At 38.8% G+C, this 24,270-nt stretch overlaps 2 protein-coding genes across 3 annotated transcripts; both read left to right on the top strand.

Moving 5' to 3' along the window:
- Window positions 1–157: 157 nt before the first annotated feature.
- TOPBP1 (DNA topoisomerase II binding protein 1) lies at window positions 158–21,384 on the top strand. Of its 2 annotated transcripts, XM_079299475.1 has the most exons (25): window positions 158–219; window positions 516–603; window positions 1,180–1,314; window positions 1,850–1,993; window positions 2,472–2,653; window positions 2,771–2,964; window positions 3,787–3,966; window positions 4,872–5,041; window positions 5,544–5,707; window positions 6,633–6,874; window positions 7,068–7,378; window positions 8,162–8,334; window positions 9,392–9,603; window positions 10,186–10,475; window positions 12,116–12,289; window positions 13,173–13,282; window positions 14,338–14,461; window positions 14,840–14,989; window positions 15,468–15,576; window positions 16,188–16,380; window positions 17,203–17,429; window positions 18,474–18,637; window positions 19,565–19,682; window positions 20,194–20,361; window positions 21,250–21,384. In XM_079299475.1, coding segments are annotated over exons 2-25 (4,017 nt in total). In that variant the 5' UTR covers window positions 158–219; window positions 516–522; the 3' UTR covers window positions 21,252–21,384. The 2 variants fall into 2 exon arrangements, with proteins under 2 accessions (XP_079155601.1, XP_079155602.1); XM_079299476.1 differs by lacking the exon at window positions 158–219 and having other exon boundaries at window positions 438–603; window positions 17,203–17,351.
- LOC306798998 (DNA topoisomerase 2-binding protein 1-like) lies at window positions 21,256–23,598 on the top strand. Its single transcript, XM_079299477.1, has 4 exons — window positions 21,256–21,386; window positions 22,317–22,406; window positions 22,858–23,019; window positions 23,363–23,598. Exons 1-4 carry the CDS (start codon window positions 21,333–21,335, stop codon window positions 23,504–23,506), a joined length of 450 nt encoding a protein of 149 aa, XP_079155603.1. The 5' UTR covers window positions 21,256–21,332; the 3' UTR covers window positions 23,507–23,598.
- The last annotated feature ends 672 nt before the right edge of the window (window positions 23,599–24,270 follow it).

The following is a 24,270-nucleotide window of genomic DNA, read 5'->3' as shown; positions in this document are numbered from 1 at the left end:
ACTACCCAGGTCCGTCCCACTCGCTATCCCTGCGTGATTCCCTCAATTCCCCGCCCGTCTCTCCCTGCCCCTCAGCCAGACGCTCTCCCGCCCGCTCCCGCCCCGCCCCAGTCCGCAGAGGCCCCGCCCCCTCAGCCTCACCCCTGCCGCGAAGCCCCGCCCCCACACTGACCCCGCCCCGCGCCTGCGCAGTGCCGGCAGCGCCGCTTTCCCGCGCGGGTGAGGGGCTGCGCCGGGGGTGGGACTGTGGGAGTCGGGGGTGCCGGGTGCTCGCTGCCCCGCGGGGTCCCTTCCGTGCGGGCCTCGGGCCCCGTGGGGAACGGGCCTCCCGGGGGAGAAGGGGTCTGCCGGTGGAAAACAGGCCTCTCGGCTGTGGGTCGGCCGGTCCCGCCCCTCCGTCCCCGTTTGAAGTCAGTGCCGCCGAGGTCGGGCGGCGTGTGCCGGGCCCGGGACGGGCGAGAGGGCTTCCGGGCTGCGGCGGCATGTCAGGGCGCTCACTGGGTTTTGCTTCTTAGTTGAAGGATGAGAAGTAGTAAGGAGCCGTTTTTTGTGAAGTTCGTAAAGTCTGCCGGGAGTTCGCAGTATTTTTCTAAAGCTCTTGAGGTAAGTGGGTTTGGTCACCTCTGTGAGCTTGGTGAACTGGTATTTGATTTCTGTGTCTGAGTTAGCTGATTGTGCCATGCAATAGGCTGACTTATATGTGTGCACCTGAAAATAAAGCTGTCTCTATAGCAGGGGTGCTTAGTTTATAATAAAGCTTGTTGAGTAAGGGCAGTTTTGTTGGAGAATTTAATGAAATAGCTTCAATTTCAAAACCCTGTGATACGTAGGAAGGGGACATGTAGCTGGAAGGTCTGGATGGTGGTCAGTTACCTATGCACAGACTTTGGAAGGACGTTGTGCATTGTGTTACACTTTGGGATGTTAGTGGGAGCTATAGGCACCATATGGCAGGATCAGGTCCTGAAGGCTTCTGTGCCAAATATTTAAGTCAGAATATTGTGAAGACTCAAGGAAATGAGTTTTATGCCTTTCTTCTGCCAATACCTGTTTGCATGGTAAACAGCTTTGTTCTGAGCAGTTTCAAAGATGTTCCCTTGTGTAGCTTGCACTAGATTGCCTCTTTATTAATTATTTGCTAATTAAATAAATGTTGTTGTACGCATCATTTACCTGCAGTCTATAAAAGAATTCCAGTCAGAAGAACATCTCCAGATCCTTGAAGAAGAAGCAGTACTCAATATAAAAGAAAATGACAAATCACTTTACATTTGTGATCCATTCAGAGGCATGGGTTTCAGTCATCTCAAAAAGGTATGCCACCCAGCAACTTTCTTTGAGCTTTATTCTCTCCTTTTTAGAAGCACTTGTGTCCATATTTACATCCTGAATATTCTTTACTGCACCAAGTGTAGCAGTGTGAACTTCATCCTGCATTTAGGGAAGAAGCAAAGCATAGTGCTTATTTTCAGACATTTGGAAAAGTAAGCAGTATGGTCGGTTCTGATCCTGCTGGAGTCCCTGAGCTGGTTCTTACACTATTTATCTCCTGATAACCATGATCTGGTTTGATCTGCGAAGAATTGTCTAGTGGACAAGATAGGCTAGCTGGAATTCTTTGGCCTTAGCCATAGAATCATCTGCTTTTACTGAGGCTGGAAAATCTACAAGGATTACAGAAAATCCAGAACTGAAAGTAAAGCCAAAACTGTCAGATACCTGGAGGTGCTGGAGGAGGAGGCGGAGGACAGATTCAAGGGCCCTGCCTTCCTCAGAATTCAGAGACAATTCCTGATGCCAGTGTACCCTCTGCTTATTTTCTTTGTGCTTCCCTGTTCCCTTATTGCAGCTTGGCTGTAGGATTGTTGGGCCACAGGTGGTTCTGTACTGCATGCAGTCGCAGCGATGTGTCCCGAGAGCCGAGTATCCCGTGTACAACATGACCATGGCCGATGTCACTGTGTCCTGTACCAGCCTGGAGAAGGATGTGAGGGTAAGGCCTTCCCAAGGATAGATTGTTCAGCTGGCTGTTGTTGATATTTGCTTTGCATGGCTCGTTACTGAGGCAGCATATATGTCAGAGCATGTATGTCTCATTGTGTCTTTGTCTAAAGCCATCAAGTCTTCTGTAGCTTGTAGAGTATGTGGTTTATTCAGATATTAATACACCTTAAATGTGATTATGTATGTTTACTTTGTATTTATTCTGGTATGTTTTTTCTAATACTACCTGAAGTGTCAACCATCTGCAAAATTTTGGTCATACAGCATAATTGTTGTGTTTTTATTTAGAGTATATATTATGTTCAGCTTACCATAAGTGCAAATAAAATGGAAATTACAGTTATATTTTTATGGCTTCCATATATATCTATTTAGTATTTTTTTAACAGTTTTTAGGGAGAATCATGGACAGTCACATAGGTTCTTTTTCCCCCTGATAATTTTCTCAATTTTTTTTCCCCATCAAGGAAGAAGTTCATAAATATGTGCAAATGATGGGTGGATGTGTATACAGAGACCTCAACTTGTCAGTAACTCATCTTATAGCTGGAGAAGTTGGCAGCAAGAAATACTTGGTAGCTGCTTCCCTGAAGAAACCTATTTTACTTCCCTCATGGGTTAAGACATTGTGGGATAAATCTCAGCAAGGGTATGAAAAAACAAAACTGATTTTGTTTGGGCTAATGGTAATTCTTAGGTACAGACTAATTTCTTTTCCTAGTTGATTTTACTTGCAAAATAACTACTTTCTCTTTCATTCCTGAAGCATAATGAGGTACACTGATGTTAGCATGGAAGACCACACTTGTCCTGTGTTCCTTGGCTGCACGATTTGTGTCACTGGCTTAAGCAGCTCTGACAGGAAGGAAGTGCAGCGCCTCACTGCTGAGCACGGTGGGCAGTACACGGGGCAGCTCAAGATGAATGAGTGCACTCACCTCATAGTCCAAGAGCCAAAAGGTAAAACCGACAGAATAAATGCTGTTTTCACTTCTGGAGATGAAGTAGTGTGTAGGTGTGTAAGCACAGAAGCTTGAACTGCCTCTGTGTCTGGCTCAGTGTTGCTCTTACTATTTCTCTTCAGGGAATCATGTTGATGGAAAGAGTAACACAGGGCACCTTTGCTTCCCTGTAAAGACGTGAGAAAGAGAACAAAAGAGGAGAAAAGACCAGAAATATAGATGGTATTTAAAGAAAGGAAAAGGGAGAATCCTAAAGGGTATAAAGGAAAAAAAAACTTTTTTTTGGGAGAGTAGATTAGGACTTAATTTGTACCATGATTGAGATTGGACTGTGGCTCAGTGTTTTGTAACTGATTGATTGTTCTTTGTGCCTTCCAAATTCCTTACTAAAATAAAATGAAAGCTCCTTTTTCTTCCTCTTGGGAAGATGAAAGGATTTTAGTTTTATTGTGAGAAAAAAGGAAGGGTTTTCTTCTTTCCTTGATTTTCTTCTCTTTGCCTACAGTGAAATATGCTGGGACTTTTTGACCTTTTATTTGTGTCCTTGAAAGCTTTAAAGCCTTTTCCCTTTTTTTATTTCTTTAATGACTTGTCATACCATGAGTTAGCCGTCCATGAAATTTTTCAACTCTAACTTTTATTACAGCATAAGGAGCTTATCAACAGACAAATTAAAGCATAATTTGTCCATCAAAATCTGTTACTTGAATTTCTAAATTTTCTTAATGTCCAGCCATCTTTCAGGAATCACTGTTGGATGCTTTAGTCTTTTAAAGATTGTGACATTTTTTATTTTTTAAATTTTGTTTACATCTGGAAGGTCAGAAGTATGAATGTGCCAAAAAGTGGAATGTGCACTGTGTGTCTGTGCAGTGGTTTTCTGACAGCATCAAGAAAGGCTTCTGTCAGGATGAGACAATGTATAAAGTAGAGGCTGGATCAAAACTGAGTAATGCACCCAGTACATCAACACCTACGAATGACACCAGCAAGCCTCCTAGTAAGTAAGGTATTTTAAAATGTGTTTCAATAAGGTAGGAAAATTTGTATTAAGGAGGAAGAACTATCTTGAGATGAGTAAGGTGCTTGCTTTTATGAATAGTGGTTTGACAGTTTGGGTTCTAGACTTAGCTTAAGCTTTAAACATAACAGATTGCTTTTATGCACATTGAATATTCCAGCATGTGTAGACTTGAAATGTGTGGATGATCATTAAAAAAGTAAACTTGGGTTGGTGGATGATTGTCTGCTTGAGAACCGGTGGTGTACATCTGTAAGTCCTACAAAAGCACAACTGTTCATACATTTACAGTTTAAAACAAGTGCATATAATGAGTTTAATCTCACAGTAGTCTTAGGGGTGTGGGGGGGAACAAATAAATTTTTGTTAATATTTTTGTATTTTATTTTTCTTTATGCACTTGTTTTTATTTATTCCATGCTAATAACAGAACGATAGTTAAAAGTATTTTGTAAGCACACATGGTAGCCTGAAAGATACAAGCAGCTTTAATGTGTATCCAACTGGTACTGACTCCTCTTAAAGTAGAATTGATTTTTCTGCTACAGAGAGTCCTCTTTAATTTTAAAATTATTTCTACTAGATGGCCACAAAACTGGTATAACAGCTTTGAAAACAAGTCTCATTGGCTGCTGTGTCACAGTGCCAACCTTTAGGAAATAAACAGATGTATCAGTGCTCTTTCTAGTAAGAGGTTGCTCAATCTATGTATAAAGAAAGGCCTTGGTTTAGCAAAGGTTTTACTTACCTAGTATTTTTTGTTCTTCAAACTTTACATTTCCTTAGAGCACCACAAAATCATAAGTGGCAAGTTTGTATTTTCTTCAGCGGAGAGAGCTGAGCCAAATCTAATGCTTCTTTTTTAATTTTATTTTTTTTTAAAGATCATTCTCTTTCGGATGTCAGCCACATTTCCAATATCAATTTGAGTGGTGTTAATGAAACTGCATGTAGTTCAGCTATGGGCAGTAGACTGGAGCCTCTTTCTGATGAGCTGGAAAACTTGGACACAAGTTCTTTTCAAGCCCCTGAAGATTTGTTAGATGGATGTCGAGTATGTTTAACAGTGTATACTTTGAAATGTTCAGTTTTAACAGTGTGAAAGCAACTATGGTGAAGCACTGGCACTTTGTGCTTGAGAAAATTGTTACCATGGTCAGCAGCAAATACCAGATTTATTTTGTGTCCACATGCTTTTGTTGTATGTATGTGTGTGTGTCTACATACCTGTGTGAATATAATTGTATTAAATATGTTGTAGAAGTATAAAAGTTTATATTAATAAGCATCTGTATTTAAACACTAGAGTGAATGGGTTCTAGAGTTAGTGTGTGGGTTTATTTGGTTTTTTTTCGTTTATGTGATTTAATTTGCAAAGATAAGCATCTCCACAGATTAATTTAACTTTTTACTGCTTCTCAGAAGCTGCAGCACTACTTTCTGTGCTCTGCAGCAGTTGTAACAAATTGTACCAAAACATTCTACTTTATTTTTTTCTTGGGTGTTTTTTTTTAAACATTTTTAAGGCTCTATTTGTTGCTCTATTCTCTTTGTAGATCTATCTCTCTGGCTTCAGTGGCAGAAAGTTGGACAAGATGAGAAGGCTTATTAATTGTGGTGGTGGCGTTCGATTTAATCAACTTAATGAAGATGTTACTCATGTCATTGTGGGGGAAAATAATGATGAGCTGAAACACTTTTTGGACAAGACAACTCACAGGTAGTGATAACTTTATTGCTTAAGGTCTAGTTACATTTTATTTTCTTTCTCCCACCACCTCTGTGTAGAAAGTGTATCAAACTGTTGGAGTGAGTTCAGGGGAGGGTCACCAAGATGGTCAGAGGGATGGAGCACCTCTCCTGGGAGAATGGGCTGAGAGGATTTGGTTGAAAAGGCTTTGGGTAACCTAATTGTGGCCTTCCGGTACTCGAAGGGAGGTGGAGAGAAACTTCTGTGAAGGTCATATAGAGACTGGACAAGGGAGAATAGCATTAAACTGAAAGAGGGGATTTCAGTTTAGATATTAGAAAGAAATTCCTTACTGTTAAGGTGGTGAGGCTTCTCTGGTTGCCCAGAGAAGCTGTGGTGCCCCATCCCTGTAAGTATCCAAGGCCAGGTTGAATGGGCTTTTGAGCAACCCGGTCTAGTCCATGGTGTCCTCTGCTCATGGCTGGGGTGGGGGTTGGAACTAGATGATCTTTAAATTTCCTGCCAAACTATTGTATTGTTCACTGGAATCAAATATTCATTTGAAAATACTAAGTAGTTCTTGATTTAAATAAGAAGACTTACAGCTAGTGGTAATAACTATGTCCACATAGGCTTTTCAGTACTGTATCTTTGGGTAGCCATGGGTGACCTCAGCAAGTAGAAAAGCAAATGTTCTCAATGGTGAAAAGAGGTGTTAATGTGTATTTATTTATTAAGGAGGAAGAGCTTGGCAATGCAGCAGTGGCAGGTATAATTTATGTTACAGAAAATAATTATGAAATGCTCTATTCTCAGACTGAAAGAATTAAAGTCTTTTAAGGGTTGTAAATTGCCCGAAGCCTGCTTAGTATTAGAGTTTGTGTGTGTGTGTATACTGGGTTTTTTGGTCTGAAACCCACTGTAACGTTTGTATAACATTTTATTTTATTTATAGGCCTCATATAGTGACAGCAAAGTGGTTGCTGGAGTCATTTGGTAAGGGTTGTCTGTGTCCAGTGGAGCACTATATCCCTCTAAACTACCAGCTGTTGGAGAATCCAATTTTAGAACAACCTGCAAAGAAGTCAATTTTTCCCAAAAAAGCCTTGAAGAAAGACACTGTGAACATTATAAAGCACCAGAAAGCTGCTGAAGATGACTTCCTCTCTCAATATGTAAATAATTATTCCACACTAGGTATGTTTCAGGCTCAACAAAACATAGAAAGTTGAACTGCTCATGATTAGCATTTTAGCTTGCAGAATAACTACAATCTGGCTGAAAACAGCACAATCTTGTAATTTCTTCCTGAAACTGTTATGGGTTGTCTTTGATGTTCTTGTCAAACAGTTATTATGCTTGGTTATTTTTTATTTTTTTAACTTTTCAGATGAAGTTGAAAAAATTACATCCAGAACCTTCAGTGACTCGACTGTCCAAGGAGAGAATCTACCTTCTGTCTGTAATGGGACTTTGGCAGAGTCTTCTACACTGGCTGAAGGAGGCTTATTTTTCAGGAAGAGATTTCATCTTCTGGGTTTTGGTGAAGAGGATGAGTCCTGCCTTGCAGACATTATAAAGGAGAATGCTGGGGAAGTTCTGCCATTGCAAAGCAGAACCATTGCAGACTATGCTGTGGTACCTTTATTAGGGTGCACCGTGAAGGCAGCTGTTGGTGATGTCGTCACAAATACGTGGCTGGTAAGGGAGTTACACTTTTCAATTCTCAGATAAACAGTTATTTCAAATTTGTTTTGTCAGAATGCAGTTATTAATAGCTTAAATATAAAGAAGATACTGAGATATTAGCTTAATTTAAATTGGAATGTGCTAAACAAGAGTCTTCTTTAAAGCCTCTGCATCTGTAGGGTGTCTTACCTGTTTCACTTCATTTTCCACAGGATGTTTAAATGGCCTTTGTCATGACCCAGACTTATGAGGTCTGACAGCATTCTGTCTAAATGAACTGTAGAAGGAGCTAGTTGACTAATAATGATTTGTTGTTTTTGTTTGTTTCATGCTTTTTATAGTTTTTTTTTTTTTTTTAATTTATGGCAGAAGAGCAAGTGTTTGTAACCTAAAAAGTTAAAGAATACTAACCTTGTTTGGCAGGAGCAGGCACATGGTATGGACTACCTGCTGTTAGTAACTTTCAGTATTAGGTAACTTCCTGTGGAGTAAATCTCTACTGACCTCAGATCATGCACTGAACTGGAAACCTCCAGTTTTATGGGAACCTGCATGGTTGGAACTTTAGCAACTGAAAGGTTCTGAATAATGCTTCAGAATGTAAAACTTGACAAAATAGACATGGTCTAAAAAAGTTTGTCTGATCCAATGGGAAATCATTTGTCTCAGATATGATGATGGAAGTAGGATTGCTCTTGTTGGGTCCATAAATGCTGTTGTGGAGTTGCTGGAACATTGTTGGCTTTGTTGCTACTTGTCTTGATTTACATTTTTATGTCTTCCACCTTCTTGAAGATCACATGCGTGGAACAGCAGGCCCTTTTAGATCTCCGATCCAATCCACTTTTCACCCCAGTCCTGGTAATGGAAGGAGCTACCCCTCTGGAAGATTGTGTTCTCTCTTTTAGCCAGTTCACTGGTGCAGAGAGAGACTCCCTTGTTTATGTGGCAGAACTGCTGGGAGCCAGGTACTTCTGTCACAGTTTCTCTTGTTCTTAAAGACCCAAAGTGCTGCCATTATGCATTTCATTTCTTCTGTATAAATATTTGAGTTAAAGCTCTTTTGAATTCCATTAATTTACAAGACCTGGTGCTGAAGCAGTGAGATATCATTGTATAGGTCTTTCATTCTGCTCTCTTTGAAGGAAGTATGGTCAATACTCATGCAGTCCAATTTCTACCAGAATATGCTCAATCTCTTATTTTCCAGTAACTGAGTCTCAGCAGCTTTTTACTCTGCTCTTGAACCGATCAGTGAAAGTTGGGTTTTCAGAAGTGGCCTTCCAAGTTGCTCTTTGGTTGTCTGGGAAAGGACCACTTCAGTACTATCTGGCTCAGCCTCATAAGAATAAACCCTATTCACTATTCCAGCTCCTAAAAAATGGTGCCCTATTTGCTTAGAATTCACCAAGATCTTAGAAAAACTTTAGTAAAAACATGTTTAGTCATAATATGGCAAAATCGTGTAGCTTAGAGTAAGTATCATTTGATCTGGTTTGGAGCCTGTTTGAACTAAATTCATTGCTGATGAGTTCTCAGTCCTGGCATCTTTTTGCAAGATTGTGTCCTTGATGATAAGAGAAAAACTGTAATACAAAGCAAACTATTGTTCATTTGAAAATTATGCTTGTTGAGTCTGGAAGGGAAGCAGACCTGTTCCATTCATCTTGCTGAAGACTGTTAGGCCTAGTGTATGATTTTAAAATGGGATCTTGCAGGAGGATTGCTAGAGTATGATACTGTTTTCAATGCTGCTAGAAGCAAAACTGTAGCATTGCTGTGTAATAGAAGCATTACTGTGTAACATTTTTGTTGTTTTGAGGGTTTGTGGGGTTTTTTTGGAGGGTATTTTTGGTTTTTTTCCCTTGTCTGCAGGTTAGGCTGTAAAATGCAAAGTGAGTTGCCTTAAATACCTATTTCTATTGGTTCTTTTTCTGTTGTGAGAATACAATTTATAGTAGTATAGACATGCCCTAGATGAACGTTGTTTATGACTAAATGAATGTTTTAACAATCTAATTGTAGAGTCCAAGAGTTCTTTGTGCGGAAAGCCAGTGCCAAAAAAGGAATGTTTGCCAGCACCCATCTTGTGGTGAGAGAACCAAATGGCTCCAAGTATGAAGCTGCAAAGAAGTGGAATCTGCCAGCAGTCACTGTAGCTTGGCTTTTGCAGTCTGCAAGGACAGGAAAGAGAGCAGATGAAAGCAAGTTCTTGGTTGAAAATGCAGAGGCTGAAGGTTGGTTCTTAGCAAATTAGGGGCTATGACTGTGTCATTGTGCTGTTTGTTCACCATAAAAAAGACATGTGTGATGAAATTGTCTTAATTTTCCTAATACCTTCAAAGTATTGGAGATAAAGGGTATTTTTCCAAATATTAAGGTAGAGCTCTAGATTTGGTTTGATTTTGAAGGGACCTTAAAAATCATCTAGTTCCAACTCCTTGCCATGGACAGGGTCACTTTCTATTAGATCAGACTATACATGCAACCATGTTTTTTCCTGCTGTTGAGTTGTGATTACAGAAATGATATTGTATGTTTACTGCAAATCTGGTGGAGCCAGTGAGGGTCATGTGGTTATCATTCAGTTGGGATTCAAGCTCAGTGTCTCAAATTTGTCCTCTTTGGCACGTATACTGCTTTGTACCTTGCATGGGAATTGATGAGAGATCCATCTTAAGACTTCAGACTTGTTAGTCTGCAATGATTTGGTGCCTCTCTCTTCAGTTCTTCATGGTTATTGTTTAAATAAGAGTGTGTGGGGTCTATGTTCAAACAAAAAAACCAATTTGCTTGCCTATGTTTTGTTTCTTTTAAAGATACAGAGAGTTTCATTACTCAGCTTAGCAAGACACCAGCAACTATTAAATCTCCTGATTCAGAGCAGGCTACTCGTCTCCTTGAAGCTGGAAACAAAGGAGCTGTGACCCCTCTTGATATCAAAAGGTTCCAGAGTAAAGCTTTCCAAGCTGTAATCTCTCATCATACTGGGAAGACAACTCCTGTTGCACAAGGGGGACCACTCCAGAAAGAACCGTCTTTAAATCTTGACACACCATCAAAGTTTCTTTCTGAAGACAAGTTGTTCAAGCCTTCTTTTGATGTAAAGGTGATTTCTGCAAACTTTTTGTCTATGTGGCCAGTACTGTTGAAGATGTGCATAAACTTAAAACAGCACAGGAACCTGTGCTTTTACCAGTTTTTATGCTGTTCACATACAGACTTTCTCTTTTGAAGAAAGCCAGAAAAACTGTCTCCTTTATTTATATAGTTTAGTTAATGGTCTAAAGTGGACTAAATTTGTTGAATAAGTACTGTAATGTCCTTAGCAAAGCTTCTTTGTGCTTATTGCATCATTTACACCTCAGACAGTATCCAGTCTGTGTTCTTTGCATCTAGAGACTGATAAATGTGACAAAGGATCTTAAAATTGCTCCAGGTATTTGGAAACAAGTGTTTGCATTTTCTGATGAAATGCTATTTTGATGGCATGTTTTAATGTAATAGCTTTAAAGCATTTACAAATCTATTATTGCAAGCTGAAAAATGTGTGGGATTTTGGGTTCAGTACTTTATTCTGAAGGTTACAGTAGACTAGAAAAGGCAGCAAAAAACCTCCCCTGACAGAGAGTTTAGAAATATGGCTGGAGAGCAGGGCTCAGAGTACTGCTCAACTCATGACTGAAGTGGATGTACTAAGCTTGGTAGGGCACAAGCCCTGGCAAGCCGAGGCAGAATCCTGAATGGAGAAGCTAAAGGTGTGCTTTGTTTAAGATAAATCATGCAAGACTATACATGCCTATGCTGGTCTGTACAGGTCTGTGCAGAGCTCTGATTAAGTAATGTTACTTAGAAACACCAATCTTGAGATTTGTGCTATTTTTTAGCTGTAGTTGAAAAGGTATATATATTGATGTGTGAAATCAAAAAATCTGCTTCATGCTTGCATCAAATGAGGGGTCTCGTCTCTTCATTATACAAGTGGAGGTCCTGTCGTCAAGGGAGTATCTGCATTGGAGGAGATCCTGAATGACTCAGGTGTGCTTTGGAAGGCTTCAGATTTGTTTTTAATTTTCTAGGGCTTAACTGAAGGATCAATGAATTGAATTCCTGCAGAGTTGTTTGGTTTTTTGAGGGTTGTTTGTGGGTTGTCTGTTCTGTTGTGGGAGGTTTTCTGTTTTGTTTTTCAATCCCTCTGCTCACAATAGGACAAAGCATGTTACAAATGTAGAAGAATCCAGTCTTTTCTTTAGCTAGTTCTGCTTCATGAAGAAAGGCTCTGATAATTTTCAAAAGTAAGATATTCTAGACCAAAATATCTCTTTTTATATAAAAAAGGACAGTGTGAAATGGTATTTTAAAGGTGCAGATAGAATCACATACTCATATTGCAACTCTTGTGGGCCAAGATGTGAGTACATTAAAGTAGTTGGTTGGGGTTAGGAATGAGTCAGGTTTTTCCACTGAGGGGCAATTCTCAGTGATGGCAGTGAACTGAGAGATTAATAAACTGTTGTCTTCTGCAATAATAATAATAAACTTTTACTTCTGCAGGCTCTAAGATTGGGTTTGCCTTGTACAGTTTTTGTGCAGTGGTACTATAGTTGCACTTGGTAGCTGTTCCTATAGTTTGCTGTCTTGGTTTAGGAGCAAGAAGTCCTACTGTATTTCTAAAACTTGCACTGGAATAAGAATTTCATGAGGTGTTTGTGAAAGTCAATTGGTTTTTTCTTTTTGTTTTTTTGGTAGGATGCTCTGGAAGCTCTGGAAACTCCTAAAGGTCGTGAACAAAGAACCAGGAAACCGAGCACACCTCTCTCTGAAGTCATCGGCAGAAACTTGAAAGTGGCGCTGGCAAGCAGCACAATGCACGCAGCAGCTCTTACTGCCAGCCCTCAGTTGGCTGCTGCACAGCCAGAAGTGGTAGGAAATTTGGGGGTTTAGTTGCTGAAGTATAGGTTTAATTAAGAAAAGTTTCTCTTTGTGATTTCAGTTACAAAGGAATTTGTGAATTGTTATTTATGATCTATTGGAATACAAATTCATATGATTGTGTTCTTCAAAGACAGTTAAAGGAATGTAAGAGGAATTTGCTCATGGAAGACGAAGAATTTTAATATCTTTTTCTACTATCTGCACTACTGTCTTGAATATTAAGCAGTTGCTAAGTAACATGGCATATAAATATGTACAATTTTAGACTCTGTAGTATTGGAATGAGATACTACACTTAAGAAATTCTCACATTCCAGCTGAACAGGGTTAGATATTTTGTCTTTGACCAGAAGTTCAGAGTCCCTTATTAATGCATGTCTTCTTTTCCTGCCTTCCTCTGTGCTTAGTAGAAGGAGAAAAGTGAGAGAAAACAAAAAGGTGTAGGAGGAAAGGGATAATTTATGTATTGCTTGCCATGTTAGTGCACTGTTTACTGTTGAGGAGGGGCGAGAAAGCTAATGACCTCTGGAAGGGGCATGCTGCTATTTCTTGTTTTGTAGTTCCTTAGTCTTACTTCTCTCACTTCTCTACAGTGAAATACTTCAGTAGCATCAGGTTTCATAATTCCTTAATTTCAGTGTTCAGCCTGTGATGAAAGGAGTGGGGTATGTTCTAGGGAGATGGGCTGAATCTCTAGGCATTTTTAGTGCATGGTCATAATGCTGGGTTTTGAGCATGGGTAGGGGAGCATAAGAAACAGAGGAAGTGTGTTTATCTTACTATACTTCACTAAATATTAAAATACTTTTGTTATTGATATAGAAGCCTTCCAATTGTAACTCTTCTGTTTTTATCCCTGCTGCTTGACCAGGAAGAAGAGCCCAAGCCTCTAGCTGATGCAGTTATATATGTTAGTAAAAAACTTAGTAAAAGGCAAAGGGAGCTGAATGCAGTAGCAGCTTCTCTTGGAGCAGACTACAGGTATCAGCCAATACAATGACTTCTGAGCTTTTGCACTGGTCTGGATTCTAGTAACTTTGAGTCTTTGCATTCTGATATGCCTTTTGCTACAGCTAAACATTAGATTTTACCATCCTAAACAGCAAGTTATCCATTTGTAATGTGAAATAAGGCAATATTTTCCTGCCACATCCCCAGTTCCTGTGTTCTTTGTAAATCCATCTCAGACTGTCTGTCCAAAAGTCTTCTTGAATTGCAGGGTTTTTCTTCTTTGGTTTGAAGAAGTTTAGCTTTTGGATGGTTTAACATTTGCTTTATGTTTTAGGTCTTGAATCTAACATAAATTTGTGTATGTTTCTCCCTAGCTCAAAACAAAATATTTTCTAGATTGTAAGCACAGCTAAGTCAGTGAACAGCTAAGAGCAGCTTAGGAAAAATAGGTTGTCACAAAGAGAAACTAGAAACTTAACATTTTTTATTTAAGACAGAATTCTGCTCCCATTAAATCTGATTTTTGTATTTCATTACTGACTTTTATGTAAGTGTTATTATTTCTGGTGTGAAGGAAGTTACACTTACGTTTGGTAGTACCTTCAAAATGCTGTACATACTTGGATTAGGTAGCATATACTTGCTTTTATCAGTTTAAAAATTAACAGTCCTCAATTTTTGTTTATTTTGAGCTTCAAGGATCAGTATTCCATTTGCAGTTCAATGTGACAACAAAAGAAAAAAGCTCTTATCCAAGATCACACATTCTTTTCAGAAACTATTTTAAAATTCCACTTAAATGAAAGCAAAATAAATTATAAAGCAAAACTCCTACTTTCCATATGTTTATCCCATTTAGTTTTATTTTCTTCAGGAATACTTTCAAAACACCTTGAAGTTGTGCTGTCATGAAACTGATTGATGTCTTTTCTGGCAAAGAAAGTGGGCTCATTGATTATTGAGCCATAACAAAATAGGTAGAGGTACTTTAACTTGAGCAAGAGACAGGACAATTTCTGAGCTGGATTTCTGATATCTTTTGATAGAAATTCTGTCTTCAAGTTGTGTTTTGTTCTCTTTTCCAGATGGTGCTTTGATGAAACAGTAACACACTTCATCTATAAGGGAGGACAGAATGATAACAATAAGGAGTACAAATCTGTTAAAGAGCGGGGTATACATATTGTTTCAGAACATTGGCTTTTAGAGGTATGAAGCTTGTTTTATTCCCTATTTAATAGTAAAGGGAAATGGAGGCTTAAAACCAGTCATATGTCAGTGGATTTTTTGTGTGTATTTACACCATACATATATAAGGACTGATTTTTGCATCCTGCTTTGAATTTGTAAATTGAGTGATCCTTTTCACTGATGTACATTCACCTTGTTCTCCATAAGGAGAAAATAAATTCTCTTCCACTGAAAACTTGTGCTACATTTTTCCCAGAATGGCAGACATGTTTTTCCCCTTGGGTGAAGTACTTCTTTTGACAGAGTTTTTATTGTACTTTTCTTGTGTTTAGGTGTGAAGTTTCTTTTATCTCAATCAGTTCCTTATCTTTCTCCAATTAACTGATGTTATTACAGAGTGCCCGAGAATGTAAACGGCTTCCTGAATCTCTCTTTCCTCACACTTACAATCCCAAAATGAGCTTGGATATCAGTGCTGTGCAAGACGTCAGGCTCTCCTCCTCCAGTAAACCTCTTTCAACTGGAAAACCAGCAGAGGAAAATGAGGTATGGTGTGTGATAGGAATGTGTGTTCCATGAAGTGATTTGAATTCAGTTAATAGTTAGGTTAAGATAGTAATAAAACATTGGTACTAGTTCAGCAACGTCCTGAAGCAGGTTTAGCTAGGGATTAAGAGTAGCTAATGCAGATGTTCCTTAAGGTTTTTCTGCATTTGTAATACTCATCTTCTAGGGTGGTGGAGGAAAACACAGGCATTTCAGGATTTGCTTTCCAAATTTGAAAAGATGGATGTCTTTTCTTTTAGATAATGAGATCTAAGGTGTGAACTTGCTTTAACTGACATTAAGACTTCAGAATAGGAGTTGTCACCCATTCTACTATTCACTGTTCTACTGTCATTGCAGTAGCAGAAAGGTTAGATTTACTCTCAGCCAAGATTTAATGATCTTCAGAGTGTCACACATGGTTAAAAAGCAAAAAAATAATTGGTGTGAGAAGTCTACCTGTCTTCATTGGTTTTAGATTATTCCTGTGTATGAAGATGATGCTGAAGATGATGTAACTACTGATGAAATTAACAAAACAGTCAATGTAGGAGAAGAACAAATTGTAGCAAGTGAATCCAAAGGAGGTAAATGTAAATCACTGTTTTCAGAATATTTATGGACTATCAAACTATCAATATGAGTCTTTGCAGTTCCAGATGCTGAATGCTAAGGTCTGGAAACTTTAGGTGGTGTATCAATGTACTGGTAAAGTACAACTAGCTTTTATTGCTGCTGGAAAGGGTTTTCCTCTCTATTTTAAAGATCTTGAAGATCTTGACTGCCCACAAGAAAATCATGATCATTCATTGGAAGATACTTAATTGCCATTTCTTTCTTTTTAAAACACTGAAGTTCATCCTCAACGTGACAGGTTTTTGTTTTGGAGTATATATTAAGTAAATAAATTTGTTCTGGAAGAATTATGGATCCAAGTTAGATTGCGTGAGGAGATTCAGAAGTGAACTGAATGGAGATTTCTCCTTGTGTTTAAGAATAGGTGACTTAGGGCACATGTAGTTTTCCTTGATATTCTTACCCAACTACTTTTCCTCTTTTTAATGTATGCTCTTTGTCCTCGTGGGGGAGGGAGGTTGACTGGAATTTCAGTTTTCACTGAAACAGTGATCGGTTGTTCACTTTTCACTTGTTGCAGTATAAGAGTTGTGATATTATGAGTTTTGTTTCTTCTCTTAAGTTTTAACCCAAGCACTAGAAATGAGGGAGAACTTCCAAAAGCAGCTGCAGGAACTCATGTCTGCCACATCACTGGTGAAACCACAAGGGCAAAGAGGATCCCTTTCCAGGAGCAGCTTTGATGGTTCTCCAGCCACTCCTGATAGTGCACGGTCTGTGCGAAATGGCCGCAGTAGGGTCTTGGAAGCTCTAAGGTATGGACTTGTATTTAAATGTACCTTGTTTTGTCCTTACGTGGATTTAGACATTCATTGAGATTTGAATAGGTCTCCACAGTTTTCAGATGTATTGTGTGTTTCTACTGATGTGCCTGAGTTTCTTCTCCTGCAATTCAGAATCTTTAACTGGATGTGCTAGGTAAAGTCAGAATGTTCTTGATTTCTAATAGGTAGGGGTTTTGGTTTTTTAAAAAACTTTTTAAAATAACTTTTGTTTTAAACAGAATAGTATGATTGGTTTTAATGTTCAGGTTTTTAACTGGCTTATTTTCTTTCTCTTCAGAATCCTTAGTATTCTTATAGATTTTGAAGAAAATGTGTATGAATGCTTACATAGGTCATAAAAAAATAGTCAGCATTACTGCAAAGCACCTCTGTGAATGTTTCTTCTCTTTTATTTTTCTTTTCTCTCCAAATGGAGAATAGGATTTGAACTCCATCAACAGTGATGTGCAGTAAGACAGTAGTGGAACCCCTGCAAAATTATTCAGTTAGCTTGGTGCTTATTTGCCAATAAATAGGTTTAATAAAGAGTAAGGTATGCTAATCTTATAATAACTTATTCATATGCACATAATGAAAATATCTGCTGATGTTTTGGCTGCCCATTTTCAGCCATGCTGGCACTTAGATTCATAAAGCCAGGGTGCTAGAAATACTGAAATTTTTCTCTTTCCCAGTTGTAATTTCTAATAATGAGGTCATGCTGCAGTTGATGTGATCATTAACACATTGCCTTCTAGAATGGAAGTCTTCTGTAAAATCAGTTTGTGAGGTTATCTGTGGTTTTTACCTTAGGCAGTCCCGCCAGGCAGTGGCAGATATAAACACAGAGCCATCCCAGAGTGAGCAGATCATTTGGGATGATCCTACTGCGAGGGAAGAGAGAGCAAGACTTGTCAGCAACCTTCAGTGGCCTGATAGTCCTTCACAGTACCTTGAGCAAGGTCAGAGTAACACCAGTAAGAATGTGGATGAGTCTGCCCTCAGAGGATCTGTACCTGATGCAGAGATGGCTGGTATAGGTAAAATTAGAAGTGCTATATCCTTGTTCTGTGCAACAGCATCCATTTGTCTTTGGGACTTTTAAAATACAGTAGCATTTGAGTTCTACTTACAAAAAAATGAGCATTGTTGGCATTTCTCAAATGCAAAAATACAATTTCACATCTTTGAGCTCTGTTATGTGTTGCTGTTTTTTTAAAGAGAAGCTTTTCCATTCATTTGTGGTCAAACACCAAAGCAGTGCTTGTCTGAAAATAGATGGCCGTGGGTCCAAAAAAAGCAAACAACTTGAAGACTTCATTAAATTTTCCAAGTTGTTTTGGTTTTTTTGAGCCACAGCTGGTTTCCAGGTAACCTCTCAGGTAAATATAGTGGAATTCAATACCATAAGCAAAATATTTTCCTTTGTAGTGGAAATACTTATAGGTGAAAAATTGGGGTACAAGATTAATTCATGGACCCAAAAAACCAAGATGTGTCAAGTTGCTGATGAATATGCTTGGGTCAGGATTTGGTAAAGATACATTATTTATGTTCCCTGTTCTTGAAGTCTAAAATCTGTTGCTAGGACTAAGGAAGCAACATACCTTTTCTGCCAAAACCAAATGTTTTTTCATGTTTTGCTTTCTTTCTATTCTGAGATAGTGGAATCCTTTTTTTCTCTCTCCCTGCTGCCAACTCCTTCCCTCAATCTACTTGTAGAGTTTCTGTGGCAGCAATCTTCCTGAAAACTGACCTTATCCTAGAGGAAGTTGAAGAAATTTAGATAATTCCATTTAATGATTTTCGATTCAACCAAATCAGTGCAGTTTAGCCAAAGAAATCAGGTCATTTGCAGTTTTCAGGTGTTTTTTCAAAAGTGAGTAGTCTGGGGACATGATTGCAATATTGCTGTTGGTGGTTTGTGTATAAGGAAGAATATCTTTATGAAAGGCATGTGAAGTATTAACTGTACATGTTGTGGCAGCAATTGTGAGGATTTTTTATTTTTATTATATTTTTTACTTTATGCATAATTATATTCTGCCAAAGGCAAGTCACGCAACACCACTTTACCTTCACAGCTGTTCCTGAGGCTGGGGATGGAGATGTGATTGAAAGTTTAAAGAATCCCATATGCAGAGATCCTGAAACACCAGCTAAGGATAACTTGATCCCTACTCCGCAGGCCCCCAGCATTGCTTTCCCCCTGGCTAACCCTCCTGTGGCACCAGAGCCCAAAGAAAAGGTTTGTCAAATGGAAAAATACTTATGATGATTTGTATTCTGAGAGATGCAGTCGTACTTTAAGAAATTTTGAATTTGATGATAAATATAAAATATGCAGATCTGCATTAAAAATCCTGAGGTGGATTACTTTTGTGCAGTTCTATTCTCTTCTCTTTTTTTCTGTTCTTTTCAACACTCCCCCTTTGAGATTTTTGAACAAATAATATTTGCTAAAAAAAAATAAAGCTTATTTGTTTAGACAAATAAAGCTTTTTGTCTCATTAGTTGGTGCTGGAATGTTAAGGCAGGCTTTGGAATGAAGAATTATTATGTATACTGCTTGGAACTCCTCCAGCCATGTTAGGATGATGGAAAAAAATGTAGGCCTTTGTTTCTTTGGTGGTATCTGGAATTTTATGTTTAGGTACAAATGGGAAATTATTTTTCTGCCAAAACCTGGTTTAAAATTCTGTCACCTTGGAAAGGGAAATGAGCTTATAGTCTCACCTGCAATGTGTCACTTGATGCTTCAATTTCAGCAGTGTCTTCAGAAGCATGAAGTGGCAAGTTAGTGGAAAGGCCTTCAAAGAATATAGTATTCCAGCCTGATGGAAAGTGAATGAATGAGGCAGTGTGATAGATCAATACTGATTTCTTTATGTGTTCAACTCTGCATTCCATGGATGTGAGTGAAGGATTACTTGTTATGACAAATTAGTTCAGCTGTGCCCTGAAGCAAGGGAGAACCAAAGGGTGTTCAAGCAGGAGCCTAAGGATAATTTGGTAAGATCCAAGCTTTTTGTCAAGTGACTGACAAGTTTGGTTCTTCTTTACCCAGCTAAAAGAAAACTTAATATATAAATAACCCAAAATATTTGGCAGAGAAATAGTCAGCTTTCAACCTAATTGTTCTGTCATATTTTCAAAACTGTTACTGTATTTCTAGGTTGCTACTGAAGATGAGAAGAAGGCTGATGAAGAAACAGAAAAGCTCCGTAAATTTCAGTTGTCTTCTCTTAATCCTCAAGAAAGAATTGATTACTGCCATCTGATTGAGCAATTAGGTACCAGATATTTGTCAAATGCAATGAATAGTATGTGTCTGTATGTGTCTGCTCAACTGTGGCTTGTTGGGGAAAGAAAGGGCTTTTGTTAGTGACTCATCAGATTTGAGGTCTCAAATTCATGGCTTTCTGTGCTTGTGAGCAATTCTTTGAATATAGTATTATTATTATGCAAGTGATCAGCTTTGCCATAAAACAGCAATGGTTTTGTCTCCTCATAGTTTTCTTTTAGCTGTCTTCACAACAGCCTCATTCTTTACTGTTGGGAGTGCCCAGGATGAGCACTCTTCTGGTGTCTCTCATTCCTTTCTGTGTTGCTGTGGCATTCTACAGAGCCACTCTTTCCTGGCTGCTTCTCCCTCCCTTGCAGCTTCTGCCCATGTCATTTCAATGATAATAATCTCAATGTAAATTTGAGCTGAGTTTTGGTCTGAATTCAAATAATTCTCACTTTGACTTGATCCTTTCTCTGTGCAGCATGACACTTTATTTATTTATTCCTCAATTCAAGGTGGAGTAGTACTTGAGAAACAGTACTTTGATCCGAGTTGCACACACATTGTTGTGGGACATCCTCTTCGGAATGAAAAATTCTTGGCTTCGATGGCGGCTGGAAAGTGGGTGCTCCATCGTTCCTACCTGGAGGCGTGTAGAGGAACTGGCTGCTTTGTTCAGGCATGTGACCCTGCTGCTAGGACATGAGTGTGTTTTATGGTTTTGCATTTATTTTTGTTTTGCACTACTAGGAAAAGACAGCTTCTCAAAACCAGTTGCTAGTTTAGGGTGCCCAAGCCATGGGAGTTTTAGAGAATCCAAAATCTGAGAAGTTTTTGACAAGCTTTGTCTGAAAACTAGTCCTGCACCAAACTCCTGGTATATGATAAATGAAACACCTTTGCTTTTTATAATTACTTCTTAAAATTGAGTCTTTGAATGCCTTTTGGTAAATTCTCATTGTTATCAGCTAAATTTACATGGCTCCTGTTAAACCAGGAATAAAATCTTGATTCTTTCAGTAAAGGAACATATATTATTTTTAAATAATTTGATTTTATAATCATGTATGTAAATATTTTTGAATTCTGCCTTTTCAGATGCCTCCTTAACTGTTAATTTTGCAGTTCTCCTGGGTCAGACAGTTCTTTTACATTAACTAGGCTAATTTAAAGTAATGCCTGTAGACTGCTTTATATCCTTATATATTAAAACTGACTTTGTTTTGGAAGATTTGGAAGACACTGCAGAAATATAGTCTGTGGTATCCAGTGTAGTGAGTTGCTTTGTCCTGCTATTGAATTCTGTTTTACATGTAACTGCAACTGGTTGTGTACAAGACTTCATGTTACAGAAAACATAAGTTAATTTAGATAAACATTTGCAATTAAGAGCCATATCTCTAATTCTTCCTAGAGCTGTTTTGGCTGGATAAAATCCATATATGTAGCTAGAGTGAGATGGGATTTGTTTCAGGGTTTTTCTGTTTGGTGTAGGTTTTTTATATCTGTTTTTCTGCTGGTAAAATTGGCAGGACTCCTTTGTAATTCAAGCTTATGGTTGTTTCAGGAAGAAGACTATGAGTGGGGAAGTAACTCTGTACTTAATGTCTTGTCTGGAATCAATGTAAACCAGAAGAAACTAGCACTGGCAGCCATGAGGTGGAGGAAAAAAATCCACAAAGGGAGGCAAGAAACGGGTGTTGTTGAGGTATGTAGATATTCCTGTAATGTAAGGTGTACAATGTGGATGGGCAGGACAGGGATTGTCACTGAGAAACTAAAGATTCACTGTCAGGGGAAGGTAACATGTCTCGTTATCAAGAACAAAATGTCTCAGCTTGATATATTCTAGTTAAATAATTTTGTTTTTTAAAAGGGTTTATGTGATAGTATATGAAAAGTCTTAGTCTCCTCTGAACCAGTGTTCATGTTTTGCAAGACTGGAATGTGGCTATTTACATATATAAATGTCCTTCAGCCAGGAAGATGTTTATTCTTCAGAGCTCTGACTGGAGAGCTAACCCAACTCAGTTCTGCTAGGAAACCAAAACTGGTTACTGTTTTCATAGTCTTTCACTGAAATTTTTGGAAGCTAGCTTAAACTCCCCAAAGCCTTCCAGCTCCTCTCAAATCAGGCATTGTAGCTGAGGATTCATTGAAAGGTGGTGTTTCAATTATGTCAGAAAAATCCTGTGTGTGCTTTACAGTAACCTTTTTAAAAGGAATGCTTGTAACAAATCCTCTGTGCCCTTTGCCTACCTGGAAACCAGGCTGAGTGTTTGTAGGAGGCAACCAGTTGGCCCTCTATGCTGTTACTGTAACCAAGTGCATGCTGGGGGAACTGGGGAGAATGTTTCCAAGTAACTGGGGGTTTTTAAAGATAAATTTCTTGTGGTGTCTGGTGTTTTGGAAAGCATACTGTGCCACTGTCTTTTTTAGAGGGGGCTGGGTGGCAGGCTGCTGACTGTGGCCCAGTAGCTGTATGGTCTGGATTCTTTCTGGCATACTTGAAGGCAAAACTAGGTAATTGCAAGTCTTCATCTGATGGATATTCTCAAAATGGATAAATTATAGACCCATTAAATCTTTGTACTTTTTCAATATCAACATCCTTTTGACTGAATTGTCATTTATCTAGGGAGCTTTCAGTGGTTGGAAAGTGATCCTGAACGTTGATCAAACCAAGGAAGCAGGATTCAGGCGCCTTCTTCAGTCAGGAGGAGCTAAAGTATGTAGTTGTTTGAAAAAAATAATGAAATACATATATGTTTGTTTTAATTATTTTTTCTTTCTCTTTAACTCTGTGGTGGGCATTTTTCATGTGAGTAAAAGGTCTTCACGAACAAAATTTGCTTACGCAGGGTAGTTGAGACATGGTCAAAGGGTGGGAGGAAAAGGCTTTGTCATCTTCACTTTGCAAGTGGTCAGGCAGAGCAGCTTGTCTGAGGTTGCACAAGTCAGTACTGCTGGTGGGAATTGAGGATAGAATTTCTGTGCCATTCTCTGATGGGAAGGATCAGCCTTTTGGACTGGTATGCGATGGTACAGAATGCAGCTGTAAATGGTATTTGACTTCCCACTGGTTTCTGTTAGTTTGATGAGTGAAATTAAATGTCATGAACTGCATTTGTCTGGGGGAAGAAACAATTAAACTTTCCTGGGTTGTGTCTTGTCTCTAGGTGTTTTCTGGCCATTCTGCATCTCTCTTTAAAGAAGCAACTCACCTCTTTGCTGACTTCAATAAGCTGAAGCCAGATGACTCCAGGGTTAACGTGGCAGAGGCAGCAGCCCAGGGAGTGAACTGCCTCAAACCTGAGTACATTGCTGACTACCTCATCCAGGTAGGCACACCCAGGGCTCCCCACCTGCCACATGCCACACTCCTCAGCCCCTGCAGGGGGATGGCTGCTCTACCAGTCACGGGCCTCCTTTGCCAGGAATTGCCTGTGCTGAGGGCTTTGATCTGATACTTCAGATTTATGCTCTGACTTGACTTGTTCTGGTTGGTGGCAGTGGGGTCTCTTGCAGGGTAGGGAGCTGCTCACAAAAGGTATTTAAAATGTAGGCATGTAATGTTTGTTTTGTTATTTTGTTATTTTCAGTTTTAGACAACTAATAAGCTGTTTCTGTCTTCTCAGAAGCTGCTCTTCTTGAGCTGACCCACTCTCTTTTTCTTTACTGAAGGATCCACCTCCCTCTATGGAGTCTTACTGCCTGCCAGAAGCTGAGTCTTGCCTTCAGAATAACTCAGATCTTGGAACCGGATTATCCCAGAAGAGAAAAGCACTGGGAGAAATGAGCAGAGTCAAGCGATCCAGAATACACTAAAACATATTCTCTGTTCTTAATTTGTACATTTTTAAATATTTATATTTTTTCATTCTTGCCCCAAAAATTAAAAGCTTTGAGTTTCACGTCTAGCGTGTCCTGAGATTAAAATAAATTTGCAGTAATGCTTATAGCCATAAAATGGCAAGAATTCATCCAAAACATACTTTAAGATGTCCAAACTATTCCATCACTAGACTAGTGATTTTGTCTGTGGACACAATTGTATAATAACAATTAAGAAATAATTTGTAAAACGCTTACCTTTTATCTCTGTGTTGTATAGAAAATACCAATTGATGAGAATTCCATTGCATTTCCCATATAGTAATGGACTTAGATTTTTACATTAATTTTTCATCTTTTGGTATTTTCTATTGGGAGAGAAGAGGGAAACGAGAAAAAAAGAACTAGCTTGTAAATTTTTGTACTAATTGAGGGTGTAATAAATTATAGATTACAGGTGCTGCCATCCTAGGTGCTAATGAATCTGCTCAGCCACTGTAGAAGCAATTCTGTTACCCAAGAAGTGAAGTTTGTCTTGACCATGTTCCCTGTTTGAGTCTGTGACGGTAACCAGAGCCAGACAGACTTCATTTTCTGGCAGCTGGAAATGTCCTTAGTCAGACAACCACAATATTTGACAAAGTCTTTGACCTTTTCAGTAACAGTAGGGTCTAGGTCTATATTTACTGAACATCATGTATGTGAGCACACTGTTAGTCTGAGCAAAAGTGTTCTCATGGAACCTGAAGAGCTGTATT

This window comes from Erithacus rubecula (assembly GCF_903797595.1).
Source record: "Erithacus rubecula genome assembly, chromosome: 3".
NCBI lineage: Eukaryota > Metazoa > Chordata > Aves > Passeriformes > Muscicapidae > Erithacus > Erithacus rubecula.
This window is presented reverse-complemented; position numbering and strand designations above follow the sequence as displayed.